Source organism: Coccidioides posadasii, chromosome 3 (assembly GCF_018416015.2).
Source record: "Coccidioides posadasii str. Silveira chromosome 3, complete sequence".
In the NCBI taxonomy this organism is placed as follows: Eukaryota; Fungi; Ascomycota; class Eurotiomycetes; order Onygenales; family Onygenaceae; genus Coccidioides; species Coccidioides posadasii.
The window spans coordinates 4,871,036-4,897,032 of record NC_089409.1 but is presented as its reverse complement, the minus strand read 5'-3'; the positions used below and the strand labels follow the sequence as shown (position 1 = coordinate 4,897,032).

Genomic DNA, 25,997 nt, shown 5'->3' with positions numbered 1-25,997 from the left:
ATCCGCTGACTATCCTTGAAGAGTAGCTAATGCACATACATAGAAGGCGTTTCCCGCGTTGTCAGATCATATTACAGGTCGAAAGATAGAAAGACCGCATGAATCGAGCTTGTGAGTTGCTTCATCAGGCTAAGACGAGCGCTCAGCAGTCCTTGAACGAACCCCCCTGACCGAAAGAGTTGGCTCTTATGGCTCCGCCTAAGAAAAGTGTTCCCAGGTACACTAGCAGTAAACATTGGAATAGATACCAAAATTATATAAAAGGGTCATGGCCATCCATGCCATGCAAATATCAGAAATCGGTGAGAAGCGAATGTAGCCCGTTTAGGGTATCTCGTCGTCTTGATTTGGAAGGATTGCCCCCATAGGCCTTCAATCCATTTTCCTGGTGATCTCCTTGACTGCCCCAGTCTCACCATCACTCTTCTCTCTTTTTTCAACTCCCATCTTTGATATATGCCGCTGTTCTAGCAACCCGGTCCAGCCGAGAATATACCATCCCAACAATGCCCAGAACCACACCGTAAGCCCCACAAATGAGGTGACCATCAATATAGGTATCAGCACAAGCAATGCCAGTCCCACACACACGGCAGTAAACAAAAGTGCACATATTGACCCAATGACAATGGCGGTCGCGAAGGAGAAAAAGAGCACGCTGGCGACGTGGAGGAATAGCAAGGAGAGCGGTACTCCACAGAAAACTAGCTGGGAGGCAAGAAAGGATGCCAGTAATGGCCTGCTCCGACTAAAAGCATAAGCCCTTGAAGTAATTTCCTCGCGACGGCATGAAGGTATTATTTGGTCGAGGAGGGAGATCAGGGTGGAAGTGATAGCAGCGAGCATGGCTTGGAGCCTGAGCAATATCGTGGATAGGATTGAGGGCTGCTTAGTAGAGGTAGAATTGACGGCCATGACTTGCGAATGAGTTCAAGAATGCCCTTCCGACTTGATTGTGGTGATTGACGATTAAGTTGCAGTGAGAATGTGTGGGAGGATTTAATGTTTCTCAAGAACGCAGCTCACCAAGCGGCTCCTAATGTTGGTTTTTTTCGAAGGCGTCATCGTGCTTCTTGTCCAGCCCTAAACACCAATCAATTCAAGAGAGAGTACGGAGTACTCCGTATGGAGTAGAGAAAACCCAAGAATGCATTGCCTTTAAAATCACATTGATTCAACTGCTCAACGACGACACATCTGAATTCCTCTCCTTGAACCCCGCGTTATTCCACCCCATATTCATTTAGTTTAGCAGCATGTTGTTCGCATGCTTGTCACCATGCAGGCCCACAATCCCACAAACGAAGGTTGAGTTACTGCAGAGACCCGCCATCTGGTTCCTCCTCGAACCTTTCCACTCCGTCCGGAATCTCGGTTACCGCTTCTTTACACCAGATATGAACCGCGTCCTTCATGAGCTCTTTACTTAAACCAATCAAGCACCCAGCTTTCACGCTTAATGTCCTGTCGCCCCGAGCCCTATGCATCAGTCTAGATCCGCAATTTTTGCAAAACAAGCATTCAAGCTGCCTGCCGGACAAAGTGGGCCGCGTGTACAAGCCTATCCCCGCTGGCGGAGTGGCATCTGGGCTGTCACTATCTGCTTGAGGCGCCGGAATGTCGAACTGGGGAAAGATGGCAGTCAGACCGTACGAGGACGAAGATTGATGTCGGCATTCTGTGCAGTGGCAGATGTAGATTTGAAGCGGCCTCGGCAGCGGAGTGGTAAAGCGGACCTGGGAGCATTGGCATCGTCCTTCCATAGTGGCTTTTGAAGATTGGTTGGTTGGTTCCCTTTTGAATGTCTTTCTCGACTTTGCGTTGAGTTTAATACTGCATAGATAAATGTATCAATGTACCGGACGTAGATCAGGATGTTCCCCAGCCTGTGCTTCGGTCGGGTCGGACTTGAGACGAACGAGCAGCTTTCACCCTTCAAACATCACACCCTAGTGTGTCTATTTAAGGAGAGATGCGGGCAAAGGATTCACTGATGAAGGAGCTGACAAATACTAATGCCCCACGAGGAGAACTCGTATAACTCCTCCATAGCTGCGTGTGCAATACGAGAGCCTTATCTGGCCCAGTCACCGTTGACCTGGAGCCTGAAGCAGGAGCTTTGATGCCGCGGCTATCGCGATACATAAGGCAAGAAAAAAGATGCCCAGATGGCTGACGCTTATTTGACGGGTCTGCCACAGACCAGAAAGGTTTGGAAGCCGAGTCTTTTTCTTGGATGAGCTTCGCGGGTTATACCTCTACCTATACAAAAGCTGTTGACATAGCTGGTTAACCACCATGCACAAAAGGAGCACGAAGGCCAAAAAGGCACCATCACAACGAGTTGGCTGCACATGAATCCCCCCCTGCAGCTCAAAATTAATTGTTATGCATTGTGGCATCTATGTGGTCAACAATGGCGATTACCGCAATGACCCCATCTCTCTACTAAACAAGCTGTATAATCTTTCAAGGATCTGTCGGAATTGGCATCTACCATTCCAAACGTCTCCGCCGTCATGTTAGCTTTAACCTATCTAGTTGCAAGCCACAGCATACTCGCAGCTTGTGATCTTTGTGTTGCTGTTTGACAGAACGCCCTCTCCCGGCTTAAGCTTGAGTTAGCTTGTCATGTCTGGGAAGATACGGCGACGAAGGGGTCGAAAAAAGTGTTAACGGTTATTTGGGGTTCGGGAGGTGAGAGATACTTGAATTTTCCCCGTGTGGCTGTGGCCTTGCAATAAGGTCATCACGTGTGTTGGAGGCCTCCATCGGATATCGGACGGGCGTACCTTTTTATGGCCATTATCTTTTTGATAAGGTATTAAGGATTTGGTGTTACAATCGGGTAGGGGCAAAGGCTTTAGCCAACTGCTCATCACTGAGACTGGACGTCTTAACTTGTACGGAAAATGACTTTTCGAAGACGGCAAAGAAAAAGGGACGCCTGTTAGAGAAGAAGACATGCGTAGACCTGTCTGCGTTGCGAGAGGGCTTCCTCGGTTGTTGATCTACTTATCGACCCTGACTAAAGTCATTTAACAAGTCTGTCAAGGTGAACTGCCGAAAAAGGCCATGAAGCTGTAGTACGTGTGCTTGTGACTGAGAGTACAGTTGATGTTGACGAAATAGACAACTATGGCCAGACAGCATTGCATCTAGCAGTCAATAATGGCCACCAGGAGTCTGCATGCATCCTCATCTCTGAGGGTAAGGCTGAACCTGATGCTCAAGATCACAATGAGCTGACAGCATTACACTTGGCAACGCGCAATGGTTATGATACCATTGCATGCATGCTTGTGACTGACTTTGGGGCTAGTATTGAGAGTAGAGACAGCAATGGGCGAACTCTACTGCACCTGGCTGCCCAACACGGCCATAATTCAACGGTAAAGGTGCTCATTACCAAAGGCGATGCTAAAGTTGACCTGAAGGACCATTATGGGCAGGCAGCACTGCACTTGGCTGCTGACAGTGGCTTTGAGTCAACCGCGAACAGGCTCATCTTTGACTTCAAGGCGGATATTGATGCTAAAGACAACTGTAGCCAAACAACATTACACCTAGCTATTCACAACAGCCACGAGGAAGTTGCTCGTATGCTAATGTCCAAAGGGAACGCCAATGTCGATGCACCAGACCATGAGACGCAAGGGCGCTTCACATAAGTGCCCGCAACGGACTCGACACAATGGCGCAGATGCTTATTGTTGACTTCAAAGCTAATGTAGAGATCAAAGACCACAATGAACAGACTGCCCTGCACCTAGCAGCCCACAAGAATCATGAAATGGCTGCACGAATGCTAATTGTTGAAGGCAAGGCTGATCTGGAGGCCAAGGATAGTTCCGGACAAACAGCACTACATCTAGCCGCTAGCAATGGCCTTGAAGCTCTCACTCGTATGCTGATCGTAGAAGGCATGGCATCTAAGATGTCAAAGACCATAATGGCCGAACAGCGTGGGACCTTGCGGTTGAGAACGGCCATAATACCACAGCATCCATGATAAAATCCGCTCCTCGCGGCAATATGGGGTCAATTATATCCGCCGGTGCGGAGTGTGGCATAGCATAGAATCTGGGGGCCAACCGAGCTTTTGCAAAAATATCACCTGCGAAACGGGCGAGTCGAGACGATTCGGTTGGCTAGTTAATCGAGATGATACATCGAGCGGGCTTCCATGGACTACTCAGTCGGATGCGCGATGCATTATCTTGCCCTAAGGTTTCCTCGATTCTGCATGACAATGCTGGCACCTCTCAAAGCAGCTTCAGTGGATGAATTTTGCGAGACGGCGGCCGCGCAAATGCAGCCATTCTGGTGTCGACACATATGTTCGAGACTGCTTCCAGGACTTTCTTTATAATTGAGTCCCAAAATTCATAGCAAAAGATTTTTATAGGCAGTTGAAATACTTAAATCTGAAGTTTATCAGCCCGGTTCAAGTTCTAATATTGCCTCTATCCATGCTCGATGGTCATCTGCCTGGATCTAGCTCACTAAACCGTACCCATCTTCGGACACACTCATCTACCATCCGTAAATGCTCGGTATTTGCCTCGATCTCAAAATACTCCTGATGCCTCTTCCCACAGTGTCCACAGGGATCTTGTAACTTGAACCGCCGATTATTCAGCTCAATATGTATCAGTCTTTCCAATCTATGAACATTTGGCGCCTTTCGGGGAGGTGGTGAATTTGTTGAAGACGAAGATGGAGAATATGGATAATATCGAACCAAGGTCAGATTTTGTGCGCATTGCTGTGTTAGACGACGAGATACGTTAACTGCGCGCCCTATCTTAAGGGTTATAGTATTCGCCTTGCAGTTGTGCATCTGAGTTCGATTTGGCGAAATTCCTGCTGAGCGCAAGATTTCTGGGGTTGGGGGACAAATCTCTCCACGGTGTGGGATAAGGGAGGGGAGGACATCTGCTGAAGGGACCGTCTTTTGTGGTGTCACACAGTATATATAGATATATCCCCATTCTTCAGATGGAGAAAGCGGTTCAGAAAGCTTCTGAAGAAGTTTCGACGTTGTCTCCGGTGATAAGGTTGTGGGAATCCAGGAGAGTAGAGATTGGGTTTGGGATGAAGAGGTAGTTGGATTTACTAGCATAGTTGGCCTTTGAGAACTCGGTACATGAGATGGCATACTTTGTCTTTGGCTGCGTTGACGGGATTCGGATTGTCGACTTTGAAGGCTAATGTCAGAGTGACGTCTCGAGGTTTTATTATCGGTAGTCGTAGGCCTTTTCGCATGCTGATACTGGTATCTGGGTGGAGTCCTCACAACCCTGGTTTCTGAATGAGAGGCAGATCTAACGTGTTGAGTTCGTCGACGAACGTTTAATTCCGGAGTGTCACTATCGTCACCACCTGTAAGGAAGCAAACCAATCGCCTTCTGGCGCTCGGCTTCTTCTTAGAAGCAGATGTAGCCGGGATTTGCAGCTCGTTTTCATTTTTCAGCGGTTGTAGCGGGGTGGTTGGCTTCCTTCGATGCTTGGTAGGATTCTGGGTCCTCTTTATTTCTTGATATAAAGTGAATGTATTTTGAGATTCCGTAGGTTGCGAATCTTTAGCCTTTGTAGCACCCCCATCGTTCACAGTCAGTAATCCGACTCTCTCAACGATGGTATCAATGCTCGATCTCTTCCGTAATTCCAGCGCAGCAGGAATAGCAGCAACCTTCGATTTAAACGACGAGGCTTGGTGTTTATGTTGCCAACAAAACAGCTTCTCTGCTTGTATCTCGGTCTTTCCAGCGGTCATAGCACTCGCCTGTGTAGCGGCAGCCTCCTTCTTGGAGACATCCTTCGCAGATATGACTGTTCTGCGACATTTTTGACCGTCGGATCTCACACCTTGGCAGGTCGTGAAAGGATCCTTGGAGTCGGAGCGGCTTAGGCGAAATTCGGGACAATCCCGGATATAAGACATTGAATTTGAATGGTAGATGCACAAGGAAAAAGAGAGCAATATAATATATGGTGATGGTAGGTATGTACCTTGGGCGCGAGTATGCCGCAATATATATCGGTTTCCCAGCTCAGCTCAGGAAACTCAATGATTTGATAACTTTCCGTGGGTCAGACTTGCATTTGGGAGACCTCAGTGAGGAAACATGAAGTGGTTAAATAGAAGAATCCTTGATGCCAACCAAGGCGGATCCTTCACCCTTTGCAGCCTGAAGTTGACATCACGAGGTGCTGCTTCACGGCATTGGTATGTAACTAGCAACCCATGCGACAAGGGTTGGAGCTCAGCACAGACTCCGGTCCCCGAGCGGAAGAGTCCCGTTTCCCCTCAAATCGGTGTTGGAATCTGCCTTCGCATACCAACACTTTGCCACTCGACTGAACCGAACAGACTGAGAGCGTCTTGCACGTCCGCAGCGGCGAGGCTGAATCGAATTGAGGCTGAAAACGGGGTCTCCAGCCACAATCTTCACCAGCCTCAACGGGAGCCATTTCTTGGCGTAGGAGTTGTCAAGCCAATCGCATCATGAAGCGGACCAACGGCCATCCTGCCCAGAGGGAAAATAAGGGTTACTTGAGTACTGGTGCTTCCATGACGGGTGATTGGGACTATATCGACAAGGCATACTCACTACGTACAATCGTAAGTGGGGTAAAAGAGAGAAGGAGGCAAGCCGGGGATAGAAACATCCGGAAATCGTTGACTCGAAAAACTTTTCATGTTCATGGGGCTGTATACAAAGGCCCGGGAGAGGAGATTAAAGAAGGGAAGATCTAGTCTGTCTATTATGCAAATGAGGACCAGTATGAAGTACCAGAGGAGCATTCCTCAAATGTCCACTTATCAAAAAAAAAAAAAAAAAAAAAAAAAAAAAAGGAAAAGAAAAGAGAAGGAAAAAAGACGAAATCGAAATCAAAAAGTAATTCCAAAATATACACGTGAAGAAAACCGGGTATATATAAAATATGAGTCGAAGGGTATCGTACGCAAAGAGCACCAAATGTCAAATACCCATCAGATAAGAAAGCATGCTGCTCAATGAGTTTTGCCCAGACTCTGCATGTGCACGAGCTCATAATAACGTCCTTTCTTTGCGAGTAATTCCGAATGCGTACCGCTCTCCGTTATACGGCCCTGGTCGAAGACATAAATAACGTCCGCCTTTTGGATTGTGCTCAGTCGATGGGCGACAGCAATGGTGGTACGGCCCTTGGCGGCCGCGTCAAGAGCAACCTGCACAACCTTCTCAGATTCTGAGTCAAGAGCAGACGTCGCTTCGTCAAGGAGCAGGATTTTAGGGTCTCGAATCAGAGCGCGGGCAATGGCGATACGCTGCTTTTGCCCTCCAGAGAGCATGCTGCCTTTGCTTCCCACAAGCGTGGAGAAACCGTCGCTAGCGAAAAAGTTAGTTTGACAAGGGGCTCCGTAGTAAGAAAGCCCGGGGAAACTTACGGAAGCGACATGATGAAATCATAAATGTTTGCAGCTTTGCAGGCTTCAATAATGGCTTCTTCAGGCACGTCGTCCTCGGTTATTCCCAGAAGGATGTTATCTCTGATACTACCCTGGTAGAGGGTGGGTTCCTGGCTGACAAGAGCCAAAAAGCTTCTATAGGCACTCACGTTCCACCGTGTGATGTCGGTTCCATCAACATAGACACCCCCAGACAGAGTGTCATAGAACCGTTCAAGCAGGGCAATCGTTGTACTCTTTCCACATCCGCTGGGTCCGACCAGCGCGACATACTGCCCTGGTTTGACGCTAAGATTAAGGCCGCGCAACACAGGTTGTTCAGGTCGTGTTGGGTATCTGAAATGCACATCGCGGAACTCAATTGTTCCTTCAATATGCTCCACATCATCGCCCTCTTTAGAGAGAGTATCGATTGGAGGTCTTCGATCAAACAACTTTTTGAAATCTGCCGCAGCACTCTTCGCCTTACCCATATCAGGCGCAAAAGAAAAGACGGTTCCGGCAGATTGAGCACCAAAAATAACTTCTGAAAATGCCAGGAAGAACTGGAACAGCGTATATTCGCCCTTGCCCAACAGCGTCCCACCATACCAGAATCCAAGAGCGAGGACAAAGAACATGAAGGACTGCGAGGCCGCGTAGAGGGTCGAAGACTTCAAAATGGACACTAAACTCTTCTTTCCCTGTACAACCAACTGACCATGATATGTTCCGGAGACGTCGGGTTCACGAGTTAGAGAGGCCACAGTGCGTATGGCAGATGTCGCTTCACAAGCGTAGCTAGCGGAGGCTTCGTACGCCTTTTTAGCTCTCCTCTGAAATGCTGCCAGAATCCAGAACCTATAGAATCCGCAGGCCAGTAAAACTGGGACGCAGGAAATGCAAACAAGGGCAACTTTCCATCCAATTGCGAGACCCACTACCATAGATGCAGCAAGAGTTGTGGTAACCATCAGGATGGTTCCGAGGGTCACTCCACTAATGCCAGACAAGTGCTTGGTCTCAGTTGATAGGAAGGACGTCAGAGCTCCGGTGCTGTTTTCGTCCACGTCAAAGAATGCGATATCTTGTCGAAGCATTGACCTGAAAGCTTTGCTTCTTGCTCTATAAATTAATTTTTCGGAGCAGTATGCGAAAAGAGATCCTTGGATACTGTAGGAGAAGAACATGACGATTCCCAACATCAAGAACATCAGGCACCAAAAGTTTGCATCGCTTCTAAGCTTGTCATAAAGTGGCGGCGGTAGGGCCAGGGTGGAGATGCACTTTGAAAAGAAGACTGCCATAGTCGGCTGTCCAGCTCCACTTATAATGGAAACGGCGAGACCGGTAACCATCAATTTCCACTCCGCGGCATTAAAGGAGGAGATGAATTTAATTAATGTTCCAAGGCCATACTCCTTATTCTTTTCGGGCTCGCGCTTGGAAAGGATAACGCTTGACAATGATTTCTTAGTTTCCGTTTTCTGAAGCTCTAAATCCATTTTCTCATCCGCAAATCTTCTCGATGCATTGCTGGCAGCGGTTATCGACTTCTGAAGGCGAAGCGCGTCAGCGTCACTACCCATGGGCGATTCCTCGCCATCGTCGGAATCAGCCATAGCTTGAGCGTCTCGCTCTTCGTTAATCCTTTGCGCTTCCACAAGCCGAAGGTAGGTGCCGTCACGTTCAACCAGCTCGTCATGCGTGCCTTGTTCCACAATGCGACCATCAACGAGAACAACAATATTGTCAGCGGTCTTGATAGTCGATAGGCGATGGGCGATGATGATTGTCGTTCTTCCCTTTGAAGCTTCATCTAATGCCGCTTGCACAACTCCTTCAGATTTGGTATCCAGGGCAGAGGTGGCTTCATCAAGCAACAAAATCTTTGGATCGCTCACAATAGCCCGGGCAATAGCAATTCGCTGTTTCTGGCCACCAGAAAGAAGGAAACCACGTTCGCCGACATGAGTTTCATATTTCTCAGGTAATCCCATAATAAAACCATGTGCATTTGCCATTTTTGCTGCGTTTTCAATGCGTTGTCGCACGCTTTCGTCGGGTTCCAATTCAAATGGCGAACCGATCAGGCCTTGCTTGATGTTGTTATAGATGGTGGTACCAAAAAGAGTCGGTTCCTGGCTTACAAGAGAGATTTGCTGACGGAGCCACTTGAGGTTTAAGTTCTGTATATCAACACCATCAACCAGAACGGAGCCACCGACAGGATTATAGAATCGCTCCAGAAGACCAATCACAGTGCTTTTACCTGATCCAGATGGTCCAACCAAAGCAGTAGTTTTACCGGCTGGCACGAAAAGATTAACACCTTTCATAACAACCACCTCCGGACGGGAGGGATAGATATGTCGGATATCACGGAATTCAATATTCCCCTCCACTTTCTCCAGGGTTTCTCCGTCTTCTGACGTGGGGTCGATTGGAGACTTTCGGTCGATCGTGCTAAATATCTTTGCTCCGGCAGCAACAGCAGAGGTGAATGCCTGCGCATTTGGGGTCACATTTCCCAGGCTGAAAGATCCAATGATAATCGCAAGTAAAATGGTGATTATATTGGCCAATTCTGTTTCCCCACTGACGATAAAACGTGAACCCATCCAAAACCCCAATCCATAGTTTAAGAAGATGATTGACATCATGCCGCCGACCATGATTCCAATTGTCATTTGAAGTTTGGTACCCCATTTTTGTGCTTCGAGCAGATGCGCATCGTATTGTTTTGCGAGCTTCTCCTGGGTTCCAAAGGCCGTTGCATTTCGAATCGAGCTCAACACCTCTTCGGCGACAGTGCCACCTTCGCCGTAGCTTTCCACATTTTTCTTGCTGAAGCGGATTATAAATCTAGATGCACCGCCCATGATAGTGACGATGGCGACCACAGTCGAGCAGCAGATCAAGGTCAACTTCCAGTACTTGATGAAGCCTATGACGAATGCTGTGATGAACGTTGCAAGAGCGGTCAGCGTCAAGCCGACTTTCTCCGATATACCATCTTGAATCAAGTTGGTATCAGCTGTAATCCGGGTGGTAATCTCTCCGGCGCCCAACTTGTCAAAGAAGGCGATATTCTGCCGCAGAATCGCATCGAGATACCTCTCTCTAATCTTCTGCGCGATATGTTCACCAGTGTAGATGAATCCAACCGTACATGTGTAAATCAAGACGAATTCAGCAATTCCTAGATATACAAAGTAGAGAGCATACTTGGACAGGGTGTCATTGAATTCATCATAAGATATAGTACCCAGAATGATACGCTGGAAAGTCCCAGCCATCTGACCGAAAAGAATCTACCGTACATACGTATTGTATTAGTGGACTGTATAGGTGGGAAAGGTAGGAAATGCACACGCACTGTGAATAACGGCAGCGCGGCTCCACCTGCGATGGACGCAACGGCGCTGACCAAGAGGATAATGATGTCGTTTGTCGTCGCATATCGATATAGCGTAAAAAATTTCACTTTCGTCTCAGGAATCTCAAGCTGTTGCTTGATAATATCCCGTTCGTGCTCTGGTAGATGAGCCAAGGAGTCATCAAGGCTAGACTCCCGTTTCTCGTTGGCTAGCTTGGAATCTAGCTTCTTGAGGTTATCGCCATCGCCGACCGTCGAGCCGGATGCTGACGACGGCCCGGTCCCGGGAGAGGAGTTGCTTGTTTTCTGCACCGCCGGCTGCGCCGCCGCCTCGCTGGGCTTCTCGGGGTCTCCTGCCATGAGGAGATCACCACCACATACAGCCCAGTGGATCAACAGCCAAGCGGCAGAGAATGGAAGACAATAAACTATATAAGATAACTAGAAGGAGATAAGATGCACTCGGCAGGTAAGTACTCCGTAGAGACGAAGTACCGCGATCAAAGATATTAAAAAGTAGAAGAGGTTGATGATATGAAGTAACAGGCAATATTCACAGTAAATTCTCTCGCACCACGAGGAAAGAGGGGTTGATGGATGGTTATTCTAGATATATAAATAGTGCTAAGCATGAATATATTTGCAAGGAAACGAAAAGCTAGTGCATCATGGAGAAAGCTGTCGAAGTCGATGCCCGTCTGGGGAGCTGATTATCAATCGAATAAGGGGCTTAAAACCGGGCTGGTTCTCGCGAGTTATGCAGGTAAAATTGGGCATAAAATAATGAGTCAATACGAGTGACAAGGGACACATCGTGGCGGAGAGCCGAACGGGGAAAATTGTGTTGCCTCCCCAGCTTGCAACCTCGTCCATTCTCGCCATGAGCCAACCGCTCGAGAACCATGAAACCGTAAAACTTGTCGGCACAATTCCATACAATCACAGGATGGTACCTCCTGTCAACCCGGTGGCTGCTGCTGTCCTATTGGCTTAGCTGCAAGTGACATCCACAAGGTAGGATGAAACATGACTAATACCGATAAACTTATGTGAAAACGTGGGCCTCACGCGGTCACATTTTTGCTGCTTCTCGGAACACTAACTCGGACGGGAAATCGTTGATCTCAGCTTGTCACTCGTAGTCCGTCGAACTTAGGCGCAGATGGGTCTCGGCTAGATTGAGCCAGTCGCTAATGATGGTCTGTGCATTCTTGACAGAACTGCTGCCCAGGTCCGTTCGATCAACCATAGCAACCAATATCCGAAAAACTCACAATCCCAGCCGTTTGGAATTTTTATATCAGTACGGAGTACTCCGTACGGAATACGGAGTACACCGTAAGCATGTTAAGACATCCCTGATGGGCTCGGAGATCGGTTGGCTTTCTCTTTCTTAAGTTAATGACATAACGCAACAAGTTATGCGCTAAAACGTGTTTCCGACTCCGAAAGGCAGCTGAATTTCACAAGTTCGCCTCCGAACCATACTTTGGGGGGATGATTCACCCGTCTGCATGCTAATGGGACATTCCAAGTGCATCCAACGTGGCAGGCTGTAGAGTATAGGCGCTCTTTTTCTTTTTTTCCCCCCAAAGATACAGGGTTGAACAATTCCCAGCATGGAATTGATTGCGATTCAGGGGAGTGGAGCATTCTCCCGTCCTCCGTACTCTGACATACGTCGTACATCTGGATGCCTGAACTCAATTAACCACGTTGGGAGAAATGACGTTTGGGGACACGGGACCTTGTGAGGATGGGCTAACAGAAACTGGTCATTCCCTATCAAGGGAGAATTTATGGTTCTAGGCAACAGCATTTCTCCATCATTCACCTTCAAAGCTCGCATTTTCTCTGGTGTTGCAATTTAGTCGTGACAAGGTTGTGGGACTCCAGCCCGGAGATGCGGCGCTTCGAAGCCTCCGACTCCGTCGCTGCCAAGTATTATAGTCACGTGATGGGCTAGTACCGGAACGGGTAAGCGAACTCGGCAGGTTGCCCACACAAAAGATATCGCAACCATCGAGGGCTCCGTTCAACGCCAAACATCGCAAACTCAAGGTCGACGAGCTATTGCGAATCGAATCAGTCAAGATGCCGGTAAGTGCATACCAATGCTTTTTCCCGGCCTCATCTATAATTTCTCGACGGAGGTGCGTTTTCAGGCTAACCAGCGATTTTTAACCTCCCATCAGAGCCAAAAGTCATTCCGCACCAAGCAAAAGCTTGCCAAAGCGCAGAAGCAGAACCGTCCCATCCCTCAGTGGATTCGGTTGAGAACCGGCAATACCATTAGGTAAAGATCTCCTTTCTTGCGCCTAGTTTAAAGGATGTCTGGATGAAAAGAACGACCGGGAACTCGACCGGAGATTGGACTTTGGAAATGTGAAACGAACAAACTCTTCCAAATCTACACGATCGCCTTTCTTCCCTTTTAATCAATATCCAAAATATTCAAGAGAGCGGCAACTTGGGAACCCAACGAAAACATAGTGGCATAATACACACACACACACACGCACACAGAAAGAAGCTATTACTAACATCTTCCTCCACCATCAGATACAACGCCAAGAGAAGACACTGGCGCAAGACCCGTCTCGGTATCTAAACGATCAATCTCCCTCAAAAAGCGCCCGAAGGAACATCTCGAACAGCGTCAAATCGATACAGCCACACGCTCGTCCTTGTCGGAAAGTCACCTCTTCCCTTGTCTATCGCCCCAGTTGTTCGTTTCCAGAGCCATGTTCCTCGCCCTTTTCCCCCTCTTCTCTCTGCCTGTAGCGACTGTATTCTGAGAGCGTGCCAATGAGTTTAGTCGATGAGAACCAGATATGAAGACGGGACTTGAATGGTGGGACGGTCCAGGACAGTTTGACTTGATTGTTTGGGACAAATGTTGGCAAGGACTGCGTTCTGTGTAGGAAACAGAATTCAATAATTCATGAACATCTTCTCATGCCTTGATGAAATAGGATTATTCTGCTTTGAAATTATATGGCACATTTCATCAGTTGGTTCCCAATGCATGGTTCCCAGTGCATCTCTTCACCATTTTCCAATCGAAAGTAAGGGATTATTATCTACATTTGGGTGCACAGGTGCAACCTGTCATCAATGAAGGTTATTGTGGCTGTATGATATATCTTGCTCAGAGTTATTCAACATCCTACAGGATCTTGCAAGATTGCGTTTCATTCTTACAAGAATCAACTCCTTCCATGGTAGAGCGCAAATACCATCTAAAAGTGAAAGAAAAAGTGGTAATACTAAGTCCATATTTACGATCTTTTTTTGATCATGCCGGCCTGCTCATCTTCGAGAATGAGGTCCGATAAAGAGATCTCAAAGGTACAAAACCAGTATGAGCCTAATGGCCACACACACCAAACGCCCAGCACGAACCCAATCCATAAATTGAAACACAAGTGTCATCACAATTGAAAAGCCGGTTCGGGTCACCACGAAATGCACATCCTGAAGTTCTTTCAAGAGACATCAACGTGCTCCGCAACTAATGTAGCCAAGGAGATTTTCGAGGGTCAACCGGCGCTTGATTTAACGGCTGCGACAAATCAAATGGTTAGCAGTAGAAAGTTATCAAAACATGCAAAAGTAAGACACTTACTCCTCAGCCCACTCGTTCTCGCGGCGGATCTGATCTTCTTCCTCGGGAGTGAAGTCGTTCTGGATGTTGAAGGTCTTTCTAATCTCCTCGGGGGACTTTCCTTTAATCATGTTGGCGACAGTCTTGCAGCCGACATCAAGCAAAGCCTTGATATCAAGGTAGTTTGCCGCCTAGCATGACACTTAACACCTCGCACCTCAGGTACATCAGAGGCCAAAAGAAGAGAAGCACTCTGCTTTTTGCGCTCTACACGTGGATTGAAGACATGTCACATACCAAGATGATCTCGAAAAGCATCTCCTGGTCAACTTGCATAAACTTCTGGTCCCATTCGTCGATATCGGTAGTCTTGCGGCGCGAGTCGTTGTCATCATCGCCAGTGCTAGGAGGATCGTTTTTGTGGTGTTCGCACCATTCAACAACTTTTCTCAAGACGGATTCATTGACCTTGTAGGATTGAAATCAGTAAAGGCCCAATTTCGAAGCACTCTTCGTGCCCTAGCTCACATTTGGAATTGGAATAGGTTCTCCAGAGTCACCGAGGTCTTCAAGCATGTTCTTGATAAGGACGGATCGCTCAGCAACCTGACGCTCTATTCGGTGTAAAGTCAGTGCGTCTCCTAGCTGTAGGATCGCAGTTTCTGCCAAAGGGCTACTGATAACATACCCATGGACATCTCGACTCCATCGGAGCTGGTAAGAGTAATCTTGCTCGTCGCTGTGGAAGACATGGTGTAATTATTTCGCTCGATAAGTGTCTACTAGAATAAGCTGAACATCAAAATCCCAAGAACATAGTCAGTCAGCTTATATTCTTGACACTCAGAGAGAAGATGTCACCCTTGAAAATACCCACCTTCCACCGGAGTTGTCTCCTGACTGACTGTCACAAACCCCAAAAAGAGCTTGTTTGAAGGACAGAGGTGCTAGACAGTAAGTATGGAGGAGAAGAGATGTGGAAATGAAGGGAAAAGATGGAGACAGAGCAGCAAGAGTCTGGTATTTATGAACAATGGGAAGAGAGTTAACCATAGAAGGAGCTTAGCGGGTAACAACAGGCCACTATGATGTGGGGAGCGGGCAGGCATCACTCAAATCGGTCACGTGATATTATGTCGCCAGCCAGCCGGCCAAGCAAACTTCCCTGGAAGTTAATCCATGATGCACGTATTTCCATTGTTAATCAGACAAGCATCACTACTTTGGAAGGTCTCGTCTTAAGACTCACAAAGCCAGTGATTGCATATCAATGCAGGTCATTGGGGGCCATTTGGTGAATTGTCACCCACAATATTGGACCTGCCTTGGGGAAATTCCCCCATTCTATACCAAGTAATAGAGGAGGCCGCAATGACAATATCCATAGGCAGCTGAGCCCGCGAGATATCACTGGAGGAAGGATATGGCTACATCGAGCATTTTTGCGTCTAATATGGATTTTATTTGAAAGTTTTCCTTTCGTCTATTGTTCACCATGATGAACCGAAATTGGTGATTTCAAGCATTATCTTCTGCAGGCTAAGTCTGCAAAGAGACCAAATGGAATAAAAAAATAACAGTAATCCCACAGGTATCAGTTTTATGAAATGGAATTACAGCAGGAGCTTAGCCTGAACAGGGGTATCTGCAAATTCATCCGAAAAAAATCATGGATAATGCACCAGTAAAAAGATCCCCTCCAAACATATGCATCCGTAAAGAGTAGATAAATTAGATTACCCACATGCCCTGGTAACAAGCCAAACATTCAACCCACGTCGGCCCACCACCCGTTTCAATGTGGGTAAAATCCCATCATCGCCAAAGTCCATATCATCAAGATGTAGATGGCAGTCATACCTCCAAAGAGGGTCTAATTGCAAAGACAACCGATCGTCCTGGCTCTCGTCTTTATTCTCAGATCGCACGTACTGATCAAGGAAAGTAGCAGAGTTCGGAGCAACGAGCAGAGTCGGATTGACCACACGCCGATCATTATTGGATTTAGACCCCGAGAATCTAGGGTATCGAAGAATGGAGCCGTCGCTGCACCGCGGTATAGTTTTCCTAAGTTTCTCAAGCATATCACGACCTGGTATTCCCATGAGATCGTGAGTCTTAATGGTAATATTTGCGGCATCCCCTAGAAGCCACAACGGCGGGGAATACGTCTTCCACCAAAACACATTCGCAGTCTCTTGAGAAGCCGGCCCTTTCTCCAGGCCGGGATTCAAATTTGATATGATGGTTGGTATCTGAAGCTGTGCGGGAATGATCCCACCCTGGTGATAAACGCCGAGAAGGAGGCCCATGATGCTATTGAACGCTATCCATGTAACAAGAAATACGCGAGGATTCGGTAATCGGAAGCAGGTGAGTAAGAGTGGAACGCAAGGGATCAAAAAGCGGGATTCCTGGTGTGGGAATACTGACAGGATTAGGGTGCCTGTCAGGGCAGAGAGAGCTCTCATATTCAGAAGCGAAAAATTCGACCGGCTCGAACGGGAGAAAATAGAGGCAATTAGAAGGACATACACGGGGCCAAGCAATTGCGGTGCGTTGATAAGGAAATGTTGATAATGAGGATGGAGACCATGGGATGCAAGGTTGGTTTTGTCCGAGTTGTAAAGGAGATTGTTGAGCGGGGTGATAATCGGTTTCCGGAAAATGTCAGAAATTGAGACTGGGGAAGAGCTGTAAAAGCTCGTATCAGCGTATATCGCGACCAGTGAAAAGATGATTCCAGAGAGAGCGAGAGAAACGAATGCAAAAGGCCTGTGGAGCATCATTAGCCTGTCTGCCGTATCGGTGCGATCTCCAAGCATATGTAAGCGTACTTTTTAAAGAAATGGGGAATCAGCTGAACCGCGGGTATCGCAATGAATGCGGGAAATGTAATTCGATTAAACACGCCGGCAACAACTGTAAAAGCAAGAATTGAACAAGCCAGTACGGAGGAATGCTGCTACATCGGATATCAGCAACTTTCCCAATACGTTGTCACAACCCAGGGGCTATTCTGAGCGCGCATGGAAGTAAAGCCCACTCTATTCTCCAGGATCCTTTGAATAACCACTAAGCTCCAAGCTACAAGCAAGGTCTCCAGCGAATTCGAGAAGGTATGCGTCTGATATGTCCACGTAACATAAGAAGAAGCCACCAGAACCACTGCCTCACGACGATGGCGCGGGGAAGTAATCAATTCATGTATAGCCCAATCTTCCAGCACAAAGCTAAGTCCGAACATCGTCCCGCGAAGCACGTAGTATATCAGGTATGGCGGCGTACTTCCGGAGCCGGTTTCGGTCCAGAACCACTTCAAGACGGTCATAGGCAAGCCGTAACTGAGCCATAGCGGGAAGATGCTTCGGATGGGCTTGGACGACGTAAATTCCCAAGTGAGGTGCGCAGGGTACGAATAGACTTGCTCTACAAACTGTGATGTTAGCAGATCAGCTACAGGGTATTTGCCATCATTGCTGAGCATGGTGACAGAGAGAGCAGCAAGGGGCTAGTGGTGTGCACTTCACGACTAGGCAGATGCTCACCAGCAAAAATCTCGGGACCTTGGAAGTTCTCATCAGGATGAAGGTAGCTCGGCGACAATGCAAAATAAATGCGAATAACCAGCAAGATAAGATAGGTTCGTCTCCACATTGTTCTTGCTGGGATGGTTACGCGACAGGACAAGTGGCCAAGTAAACATGCTCTGGTGATCTCTGGTTGAAGGTACCAGTGCTGCAGAACAGCTTCAGCATTGCTGTTAAATACAATGTTGCTCCAAAGAAAAGAAAAAATCAAGCCACTGAAATGGGTGTTGTGTTGCAACACAATAATAATAGATTTACCCCATGCCGCAGACGCGAAAGCGAAGGTGAAGCAACAAAAGGAACCCCTGGCCTTGCGAGTTCAACTGCTCCCACGTTGCTCCCCCACCTGCACCAAGGCGAACCCAAACAAGTTCATTCTTGATGTATGCCCGAAAGTACAGTATTACTCCACACAGAGTACAGGTGTGTATAACTACATAATGGCACTTAAACTATATCAAGATTCAGTTGACAAGTGCGAGCAACCCTCAGTTAATTAATGCCCCAGCTAATACCCCTGGGGGGTACCCGAGCATTTTACAATTTTCTCTCCAAACCAGAAAACACAAAATGAAATATGGCACAACTGGCTGTCAAAATTGCTTCATGTTCAACTCATGAGAAACATCAGTCCTTGAGTCAATAAATCACGACCACTAAATAACTGGAATGATGATCTGGTACTCAACAACTAAAGCTAGCAACGGATTAAATGCCACAAAGTCCAGCGGCCGGGGGGCTTCACAATTTCAGTTCATAAACTGCTGCTTGCTTTAAAGGCGCAGAGCATAGAGGCAGGGATAGAGGGTGCTATGCTCATGGAGGTGAGGGGAGGTGAAAGTGGGTCATTAATGGAGGTTTCCTAGAGATAATGAGACATAAGACTGTTTTAGTTATCGCCTTCGTCTTCCGGTTGCTCGAAGAGGAAATTAGCCGCAAGTTCTTCGTTTTTATCGCATGCAAAGTAGGCCTGGATAACAGCATCCCGAGAAAATCCCAACCGGCAAAGCTGTAATGAAAGAATTAGAAAACTTGCGCGCCATGAATACACTTGAGATGGTATCTTACCCGTTCAATAGCGTCTCTCTCCTCCTCGGTAACACTAATTGCATGAGCACCTGGTGGAAGCTGTGCATCGTCATCAATATCTTCGCTCAGTAACTGCAAAAATTGTTCCTGGTTTTGACCGATAAGTTGAGCAAGCTGTGGATTGCCTGCACCGACTTGTTGGAGAATCGGTTCAAGCATTTGAGGTTGCTGCTGTACCAACTGTCTCAGTTGTTGGAAGTGGGGGTTGTTTCGCAAGAATTCGAGATTGTTCAAGCCTTCTCCTGTTGTTGCTCCGCCACGGGTTCCACGTGCGCCACCACCTCCTTGGGCAGCCTGAGCCGCAGCCTCAAAAAGATTAACCGGTTCCTCGGATTCAGTATTCGCAGCAGGTTGGGTAGACGCGGGCGCTGCGGCATTGGACGGGGCAGTCGCGCGCGCTTGCTGGCGGGCAGCCTCTTGTTCAGCATGATCCGGGATGCCCTGACGGAGTTAATAAGAACGGCCCAAGCAATGCTTTAATCCAAAGACAAAACGAAATGACACTTACACTCAATAGATACTCAATAGCACGGTCGGGGTTAAAAAATGCAGCTCTCATGGCTCTTTGGATGTCATCCCTAGCGAATCCCATGGCTTCCATTTGCTGAACAGCTGTTTCGCTCTGAGGACCCATCAAGAGGGCCGATGGGTCATTGAAAGTGGCTCCAGCAGTTGCTGGTGATGGCGTCGCTGGGGGAGCTGAAGGAGCATTTGTAGCGGGGGCGGGGGCAGAAGGCGCAGCTGGCGTAGACGATGGGGCGGCGGGTGTGGCTGGTGTCTGAGAAGGGCCGGCGGGAGTGGACGGGGCAGGCTGCGCTTTGGGCTACAGGGTAATGGATTAGCAAGTTGTGAAGAAGAATCGCAACTGGTAATTGGCACCGTATATACCTTGGAAACCATGCAGACTATAAAGCCTTTCTCTTCGATATTATATGATTCAATGGTGTTCACATCTTGAAGGATCTTGCCTAGATTTCAGCGAGAAATAAGAAGCCAGTCAATCAATTATGTTCAAGTCATGACCCACCAGAGTAGATAAGCTTCTGTTGCGCAGCATCCCAGCCCTTTTCCTGGGAAATCTTCTCTTTCAGCTGGCCGATCTAGGCAGGCACATCAGTATCACAAGCAGGCAAAGCTGAGATATTGGAACTCACCGTTTCTGATGGCTCAGCTTCTATAGTAAACTTCTGCTGCTTTAAATCCTATGATGCAAAGCAACATATTAGTATATGGCTGTCCCAGCCCGTGAAATATAAAGACTGGTATCCCACCCTGAATGTGAGCTTCATGATGTGGCGTCGCTTGTGAGGTGGACTTGAAAAGCAAGCGGAGGAGACAGAAGAGTCAAAGAATACAGGAGATGTGGGTAGTATATGGGTAACCAGTGCAGTTCCAGAGCTGAGAAAGAACACCAGGTTGAGGTGTCAGGCACAAAATGAAAGATGAAGGAAGACGGCTGGGCGGGAGGTGGTGGGAAGGTAGGACACTTTTTGAAGAGTTCATGAGGCGGCGTCTGCCTTCTTTCGTCACTTCAGTCTGGTCCACTTAGCGCCCCTCGCTAGCAAGGCCGCCACGCTAAACCTAATCAGAGCTAGATCATCGATAGCTCTTATTATATAAGCAGAACCATCGCGCCAAGACTGAGGGGAACTGACCTGGAGAAGCACGCTCAGGAACTCGCGGCATCCCTTTAACCCTAAACACCCCCGGGAGATTACCCTCAGTGCCCCGAGCCCGCCCCTAACATGCCCCTAACCTGTGGTATCAAAGAATTTTTGCATTTTGGCTCATGGAAGCCAAAGCACGATACCCCTTTGCGAATTTTAGCTCTTAGACATAACCTAGATATACGTAATTATGCAAAACTCCTAACTATATACAGAGTGCAGAGCCCATATATTGACGATCCAAGAGTCCCTCTATCTGGAGTTTGCCATTTTGAACAGGACGGGCAGCCATGATGCCTCTGGTCAAATATGGCTTCGATCGTCCTCATCCTCAGTCGCACCATTTCCGACCCACAAATATACATTGTTCATGCACCAGGCATCTGCCACATACGGGTTAGTTGATGTTAGAACATCAAAAATAAAGCGCTCACACTACTCCATACGGAGTACATCATTTTTAACAATAATATGACAGAGACCCAATCTATCGCTTGCTTGTCAAAATCAGCGGTCAAGGACCACTTTTCATCCGAATATAGTCACTTCGAGACCTTTGACGGATGCGACCTCTGCTCACAGCAAATCGTGCGCAACATATTGCTCCAATTCGCGCTGGCACCTATTCACGAGTAACATTTAAGAGGTGCACATACATGCCGGAAAACGAGCGGCGGGGACCCTGTTCATATATAACCATTTCACAAGCATCGCCATCGGTTGCTCCAAGCCGCCATTATGCCCCGTGGTAATATGCGCCGGGCGAAAATACTACGACCTCAGGAAGTGAATCATAATTATCGATGATAAAGGTAAGATAGGCCGTCATCACACAGCCAAGATTGATAAGCAACGAGGGAAACTAGCCGAGTTTCCTCCGATCGAATAAACAAAAGGAATCCATTTGCATCTAGGTATCTGAAGCCCATGTTTACGAACACCAACGACGCAGACCAGAGAAAGGTTGAAATGTGAACGGCCATCGGGAAGTACTGACTAGTCGTCACCAATGCAAAGACCTCTATATTCAAAGAAATCGGTCTAGTTGGCTCGCTAAATATCATCACCTGCGACCCTCGGTGAATTTTCTGAGCAGAAAACTTCGCTTCTTGATGGTGATGAAATCGAGGGGCCTCGACCAAGAAAGAGTATGGAGTTGACGGCTGAATTTTGGTGGTGGGGGGGGGGGGCGGGGTGTGCTGCAACTCGACACAGCTGCATAACAAACAACTTAGGCGGCCTTCCAAGCTGCAAGTCTAAACAACAATGCGTCCAATGCGTCCGATATCCTTGGAGACACACGCAGCTCTTGTCTGTTGGCCTTCGAATTATAGCATCCATTGGTCGTTAGGCTTTTTGGCAGAGAGTTTCATATTTTATGTCCGCCATTCCTGATCGCGCTCGTTAGTCCAACTTTAAAACTCCTTCTCCCTCTGCTCCAAGTTCCGCTTCCCTTCTTCCCGTCACATATGTTAGGATAATCCAGGCAATAAGTCATTGTTGTCGGAGAATTCCTTCACTGCCTCGCTACCCAGAGCAAGAGTTATATTTCACGGCATTGGCCACGGCGAATAGTGCCTTTTAATGGGTTCAACGCCACCGAGCGCACGATGCTCCTTGCCCAAATTCTCTTGAACACGGAGAACAAAGCCAGCATGGAGGTTATCAAACACAATCAACGCCTATCTGAAGGGTTTTGCCCGTCGGATCGCAACTGCAATTCTTCAAGTTTGTCAAAATGCTGTGGTGGGGTTTATAACCAGAGGCATTAATATTTACACCCTAATGTGACCATGCTTTCTGTCTTCTTCTTCTCATAACCAAGCTGTCCTGCTCCAACTATCTCGTGGTCTGGTCCTTTTCTTTCCTCGCATATGAATACTGCGGATATGCCAGTTATGTCGCGCTTCTCTCTTTTAGACCAACGCCGCCTCTTCCTCGAATTGGCCGAGCAGTGCCTAGTGTCACTGAGAGACACCAACAATGCTAAATCAACGCAACCCCATCTCCTAGGCCTCCCATTAGAGCTCCTCTGGGAAGTTACACGGCATCTTCCGCCCGCCAGTGCGAAAATGCTCGCATATACATGCCATAAGTTTTATCACTTGAGCTACACCTGGCTGAAAAACATCGAATTCTTCCCGGTAGAGCGCTTTGAGACACTTTGCCTGCTTGAGAGAGACCAGATCATCCGTACATTTGCCTGTCGAGGTTGTTTAACGGACCATCCGGAAACTATGTTCCCGCCGGACGAATTGCGACAGCAGCCATTCTTGCGGTGGTGCGTTTCGACAATACCAATATTCCCTCTTTGTCCCAACCACTCTCTGAGCTTCCGGGATGCGCAACAGACGAACAAGATGTTACGCCAATCGCTTCCGTATTCCAATCATGGCTGGACATCCAGAGAGGCGTGCTGTTTCCCACGAGACACTGGTTCCGGTGTAGTCATTGATCATCACTTTGTTGTCTCGCGTGACAGACCCGGCATGGGAATTCTAACCATCGTCAATATCTGCGACGTTATGGAGGGTGAGGGTCTTCCGGATCGAAATCACATTGAAGAGTGCTTGGCTAGCCACAGCGATATCCGGATTTGCCCGCATCTGCCGCTGAACGATCCTAGGATCACCGATATATACAATAGAGATGTGCTTGATTGCAAAGATGCCGAACCCAGAAACTATAACCGTAGTGCCGAATTATTCCAAGATGCGGAGGCCCGCGAGGTTGTCTATTGTGAGGAAGAAAACTGCGAGAGTTTCACGCATTGGTATTATGGCCAGGGTTATCCTTATCAGGATGAAGGCAATGGGTCACTCCAACTTTTGGCATTTCGACATCTTGGAGTTTTGGAGGATCCGTGGGATCCGAGTTGGTTGGCTCATACGCCACTCACAGGATGCAATCAGGAGAGGGGCGGGCTAATGGAAGAATAGCATCCGAACTTCGCGTAGCGTCAAGCGTCTGATCTAATCCAATGCTAATTGTTTCTAGTTACCCTTAACCTCACCAAAGCAGCGAGGCCTGAAGGTCCATGAGTGAGTTAATCTAAAACTGATTGTAAAAGACCCAACATTCGATAACGCTCCATTCAATGCTGCCAGGTAGTTGTATCGTGAGAAACTGACACATCTATATTTCCCTTGCTTTCGAGATAGCTATTCTAGGCACTAAAAATTCGGAATGGGCTATCCAACTTGTTCATTTTTATCAGCCGCACGCCCAAGACTTGTCAAAGGCAGGGCGTCGTTTCGACGACCTGAGTGACTCGGAAAGGGCATATTTAGATTAACTTCCCAGAAGAAATAAAGGAGAGCTTCCCTGTGACCAACCCATTGAGAGTTCGAGTAGCGACGGGGCACGAACCAGAAAATATTTTAAGTAGCTATCCGGACGTTTATGACTTAAAGTTTTGTTCATTTTTGTGACACCCGAACCCGACGCAGACCGCTGATAACTCCCCGCAATCGACTCCCCGCCATCAGATAGCAGCCATGGTCCAAATCACTCCTTTCGCCGTAGAGCAAGTAAGGCCCATTAGACACCCCGATATACTAATAAATACTCATTCCGTTATCATAGTGGATGGACAAATACGAAACATGGGCAAAATACAACATCGCAGAAACATGCAGCGCATCAATCTCCATCGATGATCTCCGTTCATTTTCAGAAGACCCGTCGCGGAATCCGCTCTCGACATCTACAAAGTTAACATACGGGGCGATCCGTGGGTCGGAGGAGCTACGCTCGAATCTGGCTAAACTATACTCTACGGGCAACTCAACGACAACGGTGTCGCCTGAGAACATTCTGATTACGTCGGGAGCAATCCAGGCAAATTTCTTACTACTCTATACGCTTGTTCAGCCTGGGGATCATGTTATATGCCACTATCCCACGTATCAGCAGCTGTATTCGGTGCCAGAGTCGCTAGGCGCAGAGGTTAGTCTGTGGAAGACGAGCGGCGATGATGGATGGCAACTTGACCTCAAGGAATTGAAAGACCTAGTTCGGCCTAATACGAAGATGATCATTGTGAAGTTGGTACTCCGTGCTCCCGTTTTATTTCGCTCCATCGGAGGATACGATTGCTAACCACGGTCAAACATCACAAGCAACCCACAAAACCCAACCGGATCATTGATTTCGAAGGACATCCTCACAGGACTTGTAGATATCGCTAGACAAGGTTCAATGTTTGTCCTCTGCGACGAGGTCTATCGGCCGCTGTTCCACACCTTGGACAAAAGTGAATGGCCGCCTTCCCTGCTCTCCTTGGGCTACGAGCGGTCCATTGTCACGGGATCCATGTCCAAGGCCTTCGCGCTAGCCGGAATTCGGGTTGGATGGATTGCGAGCGTAAGCAAGGCTATCATCGAAGATTGCGCAAGCGCGCGAGACTATACCACAATTTCCGTGAGCCAGGTGGATGACCGGATTGCCGCATTTGCCCTGGAGTCTCCTCATGTAGAGAAGCTTTTGGATCGAAATCTCAATCTAGCAAAGAAAAATCTGGCTATACTGAAAGATTTCATAGATGAGCATCAAGATGTGTGCGAGTGGGTGGTGCCTCGGGCTGGCACTACCGCGTTCGTGAGGTTCTCGAGGGATGGGAAACCAATCGACGACGCCACGTTCTGCCATGTGCTCCAGGAGAAAAGGGGTGTCATGTTCGTGCCGGGCGGTAAATGTTTTGGCGAAGAGTTTAAAGGATATGTTCGGATTGGATATGTGTCAGAAACGGAAGTGCTGCAAGCTGGTCTCTGTGAGCTTCGGGCTTTCTTGAGAACTGAATTCGCGAATGTGCCTTTAGCATAGTTCATCTTTGCTCGAGGAAGCCAACAGCTGGCTCGAAATGTGTGGGGGAATTGACATCTTCACGCAAGCAAGCACGGCTTTTTGTATGCCATAATGAGTACGGAGTACGGAGTAGTGGTACTAGTTAGTGAGCTTCCGTGCCAGAAACACGAGTTGAAGAAACAAGAGCTCCTTGTGGACGAGCTCTTTGTCAGACGCACAAGCATTGGTTCGTAGAAAAACTTTGGCTTCGTCTCAGATAACCCCCATCCTTGCAAGCGTCGCGGTTTCAACGATTCGAGAACACGGTGATCCGGCTCAATTGGTTGTCCGTTACGAAGCCAAGAGCCTGCAAACGGCCGGTGTTTGATCTGCAGCTGTTTCCGACCACGCACCCCGCCCCCAAAACGAACATGTTCGTCCA

The 25,997-nt window shown here is 47.9% G+C and overlaps 11 protein-coding genes across 14 annotated transcripts; 6 read left to right on the top strand and 5 right to left on the bottom strand.

Annotated features, from left to right (window-relative positions):
- Positions 1–2,964: 2,964 nt before the first annotated feature.
- On the top strand, positions 2,965–3,671 carry D8B26_006537 (uncharacterized protein; the record flags this gene model as incomplete). The annotated part of the gene is made up of 2 exons (XM_066125217.1): positions 2,965–2,968; positions 3,115–3,671. 2 exons carry the CDS (start codon positions 2,965–2,967, stop codon positions 3,669–3,671), a joined length of 561 nt encoding a protein of 186 aa, XP_065981298.1.
- Positions 3,672–3,694: 23 nt separating this feature from the next.
- On the top strand, positions 3,695–4,012 carry D8B26_006536 (uncharacterized protein; the record flags this gene model as incomplete). Its single annotated transcript, XM_003069504.2, has 1 exon — positions 3,695–4,012. One exon carries the CDS (start codon positions 3,695–3,697, stop codon positions 4,010–4,012), a length of 318 nt encoding a protein of 105 aa, XP_003069550.2.
- Positions 4,013–4,440: 428 nt separating this feature from the next.
- On the bottom strand, positions 4,441–6,092 carry D8B26_006535 (uncharacterized protein). Its single transcript, XM_003069505.2, has one exon. The coding sequence runs from the start codon at positions 5,945–5,947 to the stop codon at positions 4,484–4,486; it is 1,464 nt and encodes a 487-aa protein (XP_003069551.2). The 5' UTR covers positions 5,948–6,092; the 3' UTR covers positions 4,441–4,483.
- Positions 6,093–6,934: 842 nt separating this feature from the next.
- MDR1_2 (GTPase-activating protein) lies at positions 6,935–12,099 on the bottom strand. Its single transcript, XM_003069506.2, has 3 exons — positions 10,818–12,099; positions 7,439–10,752; positions 6,935–7,379 (listed from the first exon to the last, which is right to left on the bottom strand). The coding sequence occupies exons 1-3, from the start codon at positions 11,175–11,177 to the stop codon at positions 7,022–7,024; spliced, it is 4,032 nt and encodes a 1,343-aa protein (XP_003069552.2). The 5' UTR covers positions 11,178–12,099; the 3' UTR covers positions 6,935–7,021.
- Positions 12,100–12,672: 573 nt separating this feature from the next.
- RPL39_1 lies at positions 12,673–13,869 on the top strand. Of its 3 annotated transcripts, XM_066125215.1 has the most exons (4): positions 12,673–12,917; positions 13,013–13,113; positions 13,380–13,737; positions 13,793–13,865. In XM_066125215.1, exons 1-3 carry the CDS (start codon positions 12,912–12,914, stop codon positions 13,426–13,428), a joined length of 156 nt encoding a protein of 51 aa, XP_065981296.1. In that variant the 5' UTR covers positions 12,673–12,911; the 3' UTR covers positions 13,429–13,737; positions 13,793–13,865. The 3 variants fall into 3 exon arrangements, with proteins under 3 accessions (XP_065981296.1, XP_003069553.1, XP_065981297.1); XM_003069507.2 differs by having other exon boundaries at positions 13,380–13,869; XM_066125216.1 differs by having other exon boundaries at positions 12,673–13,113; positions 13,380–13,866.
- A 159-nt stretch (positions 13,870–14,028) lies between these two features.
- Positions 14,029–15,474, bottom strand: D8B26_006532 (uncharacterized protein). 2 transcript variants are annotated; one of them, XM_003069508.2, is made up of 6 exons: positions 15,302–15,474; positions 15,113–15,216; positions 14,953–15,038; positions 14,722–14,892; positions 14,446–14,615; positions 14,029–14,382 (listed from the first exon to the last, which is right to left on the bottom strand). In XM_003069508.2, the coding sequence occupies exons 2-6, from the start codon at positions 15,174–15,176 to the stop codon at positions 14,376–14,378; spliced, it is 498 nt and encodes a 165-aa protein (XP_003069554.1). In that variant the 5' UTR covers positions 15,177–15,216; positions 15,302–15,474; the 3' UTR covers positions 14,029–14,375. The 2 variants fall into 2 exon arrangements, with proteins under 2 accessions (XP_003069554.1, XP_065981295.1); XM_066125214.1 differs by having other exon boundaries at positions 14,047–14,382; positions 15,113–15,474.
- A 543-nt stretch (positions 15,475–16,017) lies between these two features.
- SMP3 (alpha 1,2 mannosyltransferase) lies at positions 16,018–18,081 on the bottom strand (the record flags this gene model as incomplete). Its single annotated transcript, XM_066125213.1, has 4 exons — positions 16,018–17,199; positions 17,262–17,389; positions 17,471–17,853; positions 17,973–18,081. The coding sequence occupies 4 exons, from the start codon at positions 18,079–18,081 to the stop codon at positions 16,161–16,163; spliced, it is 1,659 nt and encodes a 552-aa protein (XP_065981294.1). The 3' UTR covers positions 16,018–16,160.
- An 822-nt stretch (positions 18,082–18,903) lies between these two features.
- Positions 18,904–20,392, bottom strand: D8B26_006530 (uncharacterized protein; the record flags this gene model as incomplete). Its single annotated transcript, XM_003069510.2, has 7 exons — positions 18,904–19,023; positions 19,083–19,544; positions 19,612–19,926; positions 19,992–20,071; positions 20,131–20,203; positions 20,258–20,305; positions 20,375–20,392. 7 exons carry the CDS (start codon positions 20,390–20,392, stop codon positions 18,904–18,906), a joined length of 1,116 nt encoding a protein of 371 aa, XP_003069556.2.
- Positions 20,393–22,405: 2,013 nt separating this feature from the next.
- D8B26_006529 (uncharacterized protein) lies at positions 22,406–23,709 on the top strand (the record flags this gene model as incomplete). Its single annotated transcript, XM_003069511.2, has 1 exon — positions 22,406–23,709. Exon 1 carries the CDS (start codon positions 22,645–22,647, stop codon positions 23,707–23,709), a length of 1,065 nt encoding a protein of 354 aa, XP_003069557.1. The 5' UTR covers positions 22,406–22,644.
- Positions 23,710–24,267: 558 nt separating this feature from the next.
- Positions 24,268–24,871, top strand: D8B26_006528 (uncharacterized protein; the record flags this gene model as incomplete). The annotated part of the gene is made up of 2 exons (XM_003069512.2): positions 24,268–24,300; positions 24,356–24,871. The coding sequence occupies 2 exons, from the start codon at positions 24,268–24,270 to the stop codon at positions 24,869–24,871; spliced, it is 549 nt and encodes a 182-aa protein (XP_003069558.2).
- Positions 24,872–24,970: 99 nt separating this feature from the next.
- On the top strand, positions 24,971–25,792 carry D8B26_006527 (uncharacterized protein; the record flags this gene model as incomplete). Its single annotated transcript, XM_066125212.1, has 1 exon — positions 24,971–25,792. The coding sequence occupies one exon, from the start codon at positions 24,971–24,973 to the stop codon at positions 25,592–25,594; it is 624 nt and encodes a 207-aa protein (XP_065981293.1). The 3' UTR covers positions 25,595–25,792.
- Between the last annotated feature and the right edge of the window lie 205 nt (positions 25,793–25,997).